Source organism: Nicotiana sylvestris, chromosome 8 (genome assembly GCF_000393655.2).
Source record: "Nicotiana sylvestris chromosome 8, ASM39365v2, whole genome shotgun sequence".
NCBI lineage: Eukaryota > Viridiplantae > Streptophyta > Magnoliopsida > Solanales > Solanaceae > Nicotiana > Nicotiana sylvestris.
This window is the reverse complement of record NC_091064.1, coordinates 79,958,850-79,968,789: the sequence shown is the minus strand read 5'-3', so window position 1 is coordinate 79,968,789 and position 9,940 is coordinate 79,958,850. Positions and strand designations below refer to the sequence as shown.

General features: G+C 42.3%; 1 protein-coding gene across 1 annotated transcript; it reads left to right on the top strand.

Moving 5' to 3' along the window:
- The first annotated feature begins 6,938 nt into the window (after positions 1-6,938).
- LOC138875271 (uncharacterized) lies at positions 6,939-7,631 on the top strand. Its single transcript, XM_070154095.1, has 2 exons — positions 6,939-7,151; positions 7,254-7,631. The coding sequence occupies exons 1-2, from the start codon at positions 6,939-6,941 to the stop codon at positions 7,629-7,631; spliced, it is 591 nt and encodes a 196-aa protein (XP_070010196.1).
- The last annotated feature ends 2,309 nt before the right edge of the window (positions 7,632-9,940 follow it).

Genomic DNA, 9,940 nt, shown 5'->3' with positions numbered 1-9,940 from the left:
GTGTAATCTGGCTATATTTTAAATAGTCAATTTATCCCTATATAATTTATAATAAATAATAGATAATTTCATGTACTAATATGATTTAAAATAGATATTTAATATTTTAAAAATATAGAAGATCAATTTTATGCATATAAATGTAATTATACATCAATAAGGCTAATATTGCAATTATATGCAATTTAGCTTTACAAATATAAAATACAATTATAAAAATGTACTAAAAATATTTTAACAATATTTTGGCATAAATATAGAATTTAAATGACTAAATCACCCCAACAATAATTTGAGGGATAATTATTGGGGATTTTATGAGTAAAACGGAAGGAAATAAATCAATTCAAAAACATTAAAATTATGGGAAAATTATACAAACCTTGTGCATGCTTATATATTCATATTAAAAATATATAGGGAAAATATGGGTATTAACAGCTACCCCTTTTTATCCGGGAAGGATGAAAGAGTTTTCGGGTAAAGAAATGATGGCCAATTTTGACCGGATGGGATGTTTTGAAAGATAGAGGCCGGACTCCGGTCTTTGAGCTGCCTACAAATCCCTGGCTTTACAGGAATTAGGCCATGTTTAGTTCTGGATTCATCTGCAGAATATGCTAATGAAATTACTGCAAGAACAGACACGCGATGCTGAAGCGGCTACAGTGAACGGTTAAAGCTTGGGACGGTTGGAAGGAACTGGAGCGAGATCGATCCTACTAGGATAGAGGTTGCTTACTGGTTACCTGCAGATAAAAGGTGCTACAAAAATGTATTTGCGAAAAATTAAACATGATGCAAATTCCCTTTGGACTATGACAAATGTCTTCGGGTGGATAAAGATGACGTCCTGGGCCATGAATTGTTTAGTGAGGGATTCGTAGGCCATGAAATGATGTTCTCGGGCCATGAAGATGGTGCCTCCGAACCATGACACCTTTGAATAATGATATACAAATTTGAGAGATCCTTAGGCCATGGAATGGTGTCTTCCGAGTAAGAGGATGATGCCTTTAGACTATGACACCTTCGGATAGATTGGCAATATTTCAGCTCATGATATGCAATAGTCATGATGTTTTCAAGACAATGCTTAGTCTTGTGAAATGGAGGGCAGAGCTTAGCCAGATTTGAAAAGCAAATAAAGAGTACTTAGAAATAGAGCAGTATTCATGCAAAGGGAGACATTGCTTAGTCCCATGCAGATGGGAAAGCAAGGATTAGCCTCATGCAAGTATGGAGACAAGGATTAGACTCATGCAAATAGGGAGGTAGGGATTAGCCTCATGCAAGTAGGGAGGCAAGGATTAGCCTCACGCAAATGTGGAGTCAGGGATTATACTCATGCAGATAGGGAGGCAAGGATTAGCCTCATGCAAATGTGGAGTCAAGGATTAGACTCATGCAAATAGGGAGGTAAGGATTAGCCTCATGCAAATAAGGAGTCAGGAATTAGACTCATGTAATTAGAGAGGATAGGATGAGCCTCATGCAAATAGGGAAGCAAGGATTAGCCTCATCCAAATGTGGAGTCAGGGATTTAGACTTATGCAAACATGGAGTCAGGGATTAGACTCATGCAAACATGGAGTCAGGGATTAGACTCATGCAAAAAGGAGGCAGGGATTAGCCTCATGCAAGTATGGGGAGGCAAGGATTAGCCTCATGGAGTCAAAGATTAGACTCATGCAGATAGGGAGGCAAGGATTAGCCTCATGCAAATAGGGAGGCGGGGATTAGTGTAAGGCCCCGTGAATTTCCTATTTAGAACCCTGAATCCCGTGGTGCCAAGTTAGGAGCATGTTTTTAGATATAAGTTTCAGCAAGGTTTGGGTACGCAGGTAAATTTTAGCACAAATTTTTATCCACAAACCGATGGTTAAGCAGAGTGGACTATTCAGACACTTAAAGACATGTTGCGCGCTTGTACTCTTTATTTCAAGGGTAGTTGGGATGACCATTTTCCACTCATAGAGTCTGCTTACAACAACAACTTCCACGCTAGTATCCAGATGGCACCATTCAAAGCACTGTATGGTAGGAGATGTAGGTCTCCCATTGGGTGGTTCGAGGTTGGAGAAGCGGAATTGATAGGGCCGAACCTCGTGCATCAGGCCATGGAGAAAGTCAAGATTATTAAGGAGATATTGAAAACTGCTTAGAGTCTCCAAAAATCCTATTCGGATGTGCGTCGGAGAGATTAGAGTTCAAAGAAGATGATTGGGTATTTCTGAAGGTTTCCCCTATGAAGGGCATCATGCGGTTCAGGAAGAAGGGAAAATTGAGTCTGAGGTATATCGGACCGTACAGAATCATTCAGAGGATTGGTCAGGTGGCATACAAGCTCGAGCTGCCACCCGAGATGTCAATGGCACAACCAGTCTATCATGTGGAGATCCGTCCTCTATTGTGCCAGTTAAGACTATTGAGGTTAATGAAGAGCTATCATATGAAGAAGTTCCAATTGCCATTCTTCATAGGAAAGTTCGGAAATTGAGGAATAAGGAAATTGTATTCGTGAAAGTGTTATGGCGAAACCAGCAAGTTGAGGAAGCCACTTGGGAAGCCGAGGATGAGATGAAAAAAAGTACCCACATTTGTTCTAATAGTCATGTAATAGCTTTTATGCACTTAGCTCCTATGAACTCTTATCTTCTGATTTGATCTATGTAAAATTGTCCTGTTTTGGTTATATATATACATGTTGCCAATGCGGCCTTGTTTGTACGAGTTATGTCATGTCTTATGTCCATGGAATGTGTACCCACTATTAGGATATGTTTCTGGGGCTCTCTGACAGGTGGATAGGCCTAAATAAAAAGGAAACTCTGGCGAAATTTTTGGAAATATAGGGATTTAGCTAAATTTGGGGACTGGCAACATGTTTCAGGTTATAAAAAAGAGAAAATTGCACTAAGACTGTTAATAAGTGAACCTTGATCCTCATTCGAGGACGAATGATCTTAAGTGGGGGAGGATGTAAGGCCCCGTGAATTTCCTACTCAGAACCCCGAATTTCGTGGTGCCAAGTTAGGAGCATGTGTTTGGACCCCTTTGGATTGAACAGTGCATTAAAAAGTCAAAAAATAATGTTTTCCACAAAAGTGCAATTTTGCAGTCGAGAATACGGTTGCATATCAAGTATGCGGACCGCATAGGGGGCATAGTCACCGTAAAGTGAGTCAGTGTGTTAGTCAAATTTGAGGTTAAATATACGGTCCATTATGCGATCTCATAACCAATATGCGGACCGCATAGTCGTCGCATAATTTCCTTGGGATTTTGTAAGGAGCAGTTCTACAGTGCACTATGTGATCGCAGAACAGGTATGCGGACCGCATTTCTGTCGCATACCCAGACAGAATGTTTCGATTTTGGGAGAACTTTTGTGGTCCATTCTGCGGGCCGTATTTCCACTTTGCAGACCTGACTCGGGGCTCCAATTTTCTAAATTTTAAACCCGACCCCTTATCGATTTATTCGGTGTTATATCTCATTTTGAGCATATTTCCTGATGCTTTAGAGAGAGAGAGAGAGGGTCTTAGAGAGGGAAGTGCTTCCCATCAAATTACTCCATGAAACCTTGCCAAATCTTTGAAGATAATCAAGTAAGGGAACCTAAATCTTCATCCCAAGAGGCAAGACTTCATTACCTCAGCTCTTATTCCTATACTTAGCAATAAGGGATCACTAGTGAAGTAATTCATGGGTATAAGAATGAATTTCTTGCATGCATATCACACCATAGAATATTAGGAGGTAGTGGACTAAAAAGAAAGCAATTGGGGTATAAAATGATAGAAATTTCTCTCAAAAGGGCCTAAGATCACAATGCACCTTTAGTGTTTGATAGTATGCTCAAAATAAGCTAGAATCACAATCTCATCTCTAATTCTCGATTTAATTTGTAATTCTTACACAATAGATCAAAGTGCTAAAAGTTCCAGAATTTTGTAAGGAATAAGGAAAGCTTTATTGAGGTATGTATGGCTAAAACCCCGTCTTTTAGAAATTGAGCTTCATCGTTGGTTGTGTGAGTACGTTAAGATTAAATTGAATTGTTGTATTGATTACTATTTCAATTGACTTGGTGTTGCAACCTTATATGCGTGGAAACTGTGTCTCAAATTGATCAACGTGCAATTCTTGATAATTTGAAAAAATGCAAGGACTATGAATCATGTATCGAAATGCTTAGACCTTAGATTGAAATTGAAGTGCGTTGTTGTGCCATTTACATGAAGTCTCATCTACGCCTACAACATTATTTGCTCTTGTGTGCCACACTCTCTTGAATTACAAACCTGATGTTGAATATGGGAACAATGTGAAACGTGAATTGTGGAATGTGAAAATTGTGGCCCTAAGTGTTGGTAAACTAATGCATGTGTAACCAAAGATTGGAGTGAGATAAATAATAGAAAATGGTAATGCCTCGGTAAGGCGGCCTAGCCGATCGGGCCGTGATCGGACTCCATGACATATACACATGGCGGTTATGCATTGATGATTGAAACTGGAAAGTGTGAATAGAATATTTGTAACATCTCCGGTAGACGGCCTAGCCGATCGGGTCGAGATCGGACTCCGCTCAAGATAGCGGTGGTAATGTGAACGGTGTGGAACAGTATGAAATGCCCAACTAAAGGCTATGGAAACATGATGTAAAGGTTGTGTAATTCTTTCATGTTGATATTGTTGTGATCATTTAAAACGTTGGTGTAATACCTGTGAATTCCTTATTTGTGTATGAAAGTTCTTTCTAATTTGATGGTGCTTAGTTATACATACTAGTGCTATTCCATGGTACTAACGTCCCTTTTGCTAGGGGCGCTACATTTTTTTAAATAAATGTAGGTGACTCCATAGCGGATAGTGCCGGTCGTATGTAGCGAAGCATCCCTCTTCTCAAGATCTTGGTGAGCCCCTTTCTCCTTCAAGGTGCTATATTGTATATCTTTGTATTGTGGAATTTCACTTTTGAGGTATAGCCGGGGCCTTGTTGCCGGCGTTGTCAAACTCATCTTTTGTATTCTAGAGGCTCCGTAGACATATGTGTGGGTTATGTACAGGGGTTGGATGGGTCTACGAACCATGTTGTAATTCTAAACTTTTATTGACTATAAATTGTAACTCTATGGGGATCTTGGATACTAACTCATCTTCGGTTTAATGTAGTGTTTAAAATGACTTTCAGTGTAGAATGTGTTGTCTTTACCCGTCTAAATAGATAAACAAAAGTATGGTTTCTTTATTCATATCGAGGTGGGTAAGAAGTATATGGTAAGGCTTGCTCAGTTGGGTTCACTCGATTGAGCGCCAGTCGCGCCTCCCGAGGTTGGGGCATGACAAACTTGGTATCAGAGCAATGTTTTGAAGTGTCCTAGGATGTCTCGGAGCCGTGTCTGGTAGAGTCCTTCTTATCGTTGTGTAGTTGACCACATCTATAAGTTGGAGGCTACTTGGGCATTTAGGAATAACACTATTCTTTGATGTTCTGGATCGTGCTGTGAAACTGTCCCTTTCTAATTAGTGCAATGTTCTATCTTTCAGTAAACGACACCTAAGAAGAAAGCGAGAATTGGCCAAGCAGCTAATGCCACCTCAAGAGTGGCTGATGATTCACTGTTTGATACTGTGGATGAGGGTAGCCGCCCTGCTATCGCTCTACCTGATTCTTCTACTCTAGAGAAGACTACCCTAGTTCCCATACCCATGGAGGGTACCACCTTCCCTCCTATTGTTACTCCTGTCCCGCCTCCAGCTCTAGCTTCCGGTTCTGGTATTTCGGATGGGGATCTTAGGAGAGCTATTCAGATGTTGACCCAGCTAGTGGCCTCCTAACCTAGAGGTTGAATGTTGCGCCTAGTTCATCCATCCAGCAAGGGGATTCTACTAGTTCCAGAGTGAACATATTTCTTCAGTTAGACCCTCCGGTATTTACAGGTGCCAATCTAGAAGAAGACCCTCAGGATTTTATTGATGAGATGCACAAGACCATCAGGGTTATGCATGCAACTGAGATAGAAGGAGTAGAGTTGGCTGCCTACCGCTTGAAAGGGGTGGTATATTCATGGTTTGAGTTGTGGGAGGATTCCCAAGAGGAAGAGCGCCCTCCGGTGAGGTGGAGCAAGTTCGCTGATGCCTTTATTGACCATTTCCTGCCTGTTGAGACAAGGGCAACCCATGTGTCAGAGTTTGAAAATTTGAGACAAGGTAACAGAAGTGTGTGGGAGTACCACATGGAGTTTGCTCGCTTGTCCAAGCATGCCATTCATATGTTGCCCAAAATGGAGGCCAGGGTGCGCCGGTTTGTTCAGGGCCTTAATTCTTTGACCATTAATTCTGCATTGAATTCTGACATGAGTTATGGGAAGATTGTAGCATTTGCTCAGGCCATAGAGAACCGTAAATTAAAGAACAGAATGGAGAGAGAGGGTAGAAGCAAGGCCCGGTCTATGGGCAATATGGGAGAGTCACTAGGTGGGGGAAGATCAGCTTTCAGGGGAGGATCATCAGGGCCTTCCCAATCTATTGCACAGTCTTCAACTAGTGCACCACCGTCAAGGCCCAGCCAGCAACAGTGGAGTCGTTTCAGACCTGGTCAGGGCAGCAGGGGATCCCATCAGCGGGGTCGGTCAGGAGAGAGGTTCCAGCAGCAGCAGAGGTCCCCCTGCCCCAGGTGCAGGAAGATGCACTCAGGGACTTGCTATCTAGAGTTACCTATATGCTATGGATGTGGGATGAGGGGTCATATTCAGAGACATTGACGTGCATCCCGCCAGGGAGCGGGTAGGGGCACAACTTAGTCATCCAGCCAGGAAGCTTCTACATCTTCAGCCCCATCCCCAGCTCGAGGTATCCCAACACCCACAGGGCATGGTTCATCTTGAGGTGGTGCGCAGAGTTTAGGAGGACCCAACTGATTTTATGCTATGAGTGGTCGCCAAACTGTAGAGGCTTCTCCAGATGTTGTTACAGGATTTCTGACTGTCCAATCTCATGATGTGTATGAACTTATTGACCCTAGTTCTACCTTGTCCTATGTTACCCCTTTTGTTGCTATGGGATTCAGGATAGAGCTGGATCAGCTTTATGAGCCCTTTTTGGTATCTACCCCAATTGGTGAGTCTATTGCAGCTGCTCAGGTTTATAGGGGATGTTTTTTCACGGTTCGGGGTAGGGATACCGCGGCCGATCTTATTGAGTTAGGGATGGTTGACTTTGATGTAATAATGCGAATGGATTAGCTTTATTCATGCTTTGCCAAACTTGATTGTCGGACTAGAACCATTAGGCTTGAATTTCCTAATGAGACCGTTATTAAATGGAAGAGAGATAATGTAGTACCTAGAGGTCGGTTTATTTCCTACTGTAAGGCAGCGAAGATGATCAAGAAGGGGTGTATCTATCATCTAGTTCAGGTCACAGACACCAATGATGAGGCGCTTAGCCTTGAGTCTGTACCAGTTGTGAATGAATTTCCGGACGTCTTTCCAGATGAACTCCCTGGGATTCCACCGGACAGGGAGATTGATTTTGGGATTGCTGTGATACCAGGCATGCAACCTATATCAATTCCACCTTATAGAATGGCACTGGTAGAATTGAAAGAGCTAAAGGAATAATTGAAGGAATTGCTAGATAAGGGTTTCATTCGCCCGAGTGTGTCGCCATGGGGCGCACCGGTCTTGTTTGTAAGAAAGAAAGATGGATTGCTGCGGATGTGTATTGACTACCGGCAACTCAACAAGGTCACAATCAAAAACAAATATCATCTGCCAAGAATAGATGACTTATTTGATCCATTGCAAGGTGCTACATGTTTCTCAAAGATTGACTTGTGGTACGGGTACCATCAATTGAAGATAAGGGAGCAAGATATTCCCAAAACAACCTTCAAAACTTGGTATGGGCACTTTGAATTTATGGTAATGTCTTTTGGGCTAACAAATGCCCCGACAGCTTTCATGGATCTTATGAATCGAGTCTTCAAGCCCTTTCTAGACTCCTTTGTGATAGTGTTTATTGATGATATACTTGTGTATTCCCGAAGTCGTGAGGACCATGCTGCCTATCTCAGGGCAGTTTTGCAGACTCTTCAGCAACATTAATTGTATGCAAAATTTTAAAAACGTGAATTCTGGCTTGAATCTGTCGCGTTCTTGGGCCATGTCATTTCCAGGGAAGGGATTATGGTTGATCCTCAAAAGATTGCAGCAGTGAAGAATTGGCCTAGACCTACCACTCCAATTGAGATTTGCAGTTTCTTAGGCTTGGCTGGGTACTACAGGAGGTTTGTGGAGGGGTTTTCTACTCTTGCCTCTCCATTGACTACATTGACGCAGAAAGCAGTTAAATTCCAGTGGTTCGATGCTTGTGAAAAGAGTTTCCAATAATTGAAGTCAAGATTGATAACATCACCGGTGTTAGCCCTTCCAAAGGGTACAGAGGGGTTTGTAGTGTATTGCGATTCTTCGAGAGTCGGACTTGGGTGTGTGTTAATGCAACATGGCAAGGTTATAGCCTGTGCTTCTAGGCAACTCAAGAATCATGAGAAGAACTACCCAACCCATGACTTAGAGCTGGCAGCAGTGGTGTTTGCGCTAAACATTTGGCGACATTATTTATATGGGGTCCATGTGGATGTATTTACGAATCATAAGAGCCTTCAATATATTTTCAAGCAGAAAGAGTTGAATCTAAGGCAAATAAGATGGCTAGAGTTACTCAAGGACTATGACATTGATAGTCTCTATCACCCGGGAAAGGCTAATGTTGTGGCAAATGCACTTAGTCGAAAATCCATAGGAAGTTTAGCTCATTTGGAGGCCTACATAGGTCGTTGGCCAGGGAGGTTCACCAGTTGGCTAGTTTGGCAGTTCGCCTTGCAGACTCTAATGAAGGAGGGGTAATTGTGCAGAATAGGGCCGAATCATCGCTTGTGGCAGAGGTGAATGAGAAGCAATTCGTGGATCCATTGTTAGCATAACTGAAAGAGGGGATTCTCAAACACAAAAACGCATCTTTTTCCTTTGGTATGAATGATGGTACCCTACGGTACCAAGACCGCCTATGTGTTCCTGATATCGACGATCTTCAGGAAAAGATCATGGCAGAAGCTCACACTTCCAGGTATTTCGTACACCCAGGTTCCACAAAAATGTATCATGATCTCAAGGAAATATATTGGTGGAATAATATGAAGAAAGATGTGGCGGACTTTGTGGCAAAATGACCGAATTGTCAGCAAGTAAAGGCCGAAGATCATAGGCCTGGTGGATTGGCTCAAAGCATAGAAATTCCAATGTGGAAATGAGAGATGATCAACATGGACTTTTTGGTAGGGTTACCACGCACTCCGCGCAAGTTCGACTCAATTTGGGTGATTGTTGATCGACTCACAAAGTCAGCGCACTTCCTGCCAGTCAAATCTACCGACACGGCGGAACGGTATGCGCAGTTGTATATCAAAGAAATAGTCAGGTTACATGGCACTCTAGTCTCAATCATTTCAGATTGAGGGGCTTAGTTCACAACCAACTTTTGGAAGAAGTTTCAACAAGGTTTGGGTACACAGGTAAATCTTAGCACAACTTTTCATCCACAAACCGATGGTCAAGCAGAGCGGACTATTCAGACGCTTGAAGACATGTTGCGCGCTTGTACGCTTGATTTCAAGGGTAGTTGGGATGACCATTTGCCACTCATAGAATTTGATTACAAGAACAACTTCCACGCTAGTATCCAGATGGCACCATTCGAAGCACTGTATGGTAGGAGATGTAGGTATCCCATTGGGTGGTTTGAGGATGGAGAAGCGGAATTGATAGGGTCGGACCTCGTGCATCAAGCCATGGAGAAAGTCAAGATTATTAAGGAGAGATTGAAAACTGCTCAAAGTCGCTAAAAATCCTATTCGGATGTGCGTCGCAGC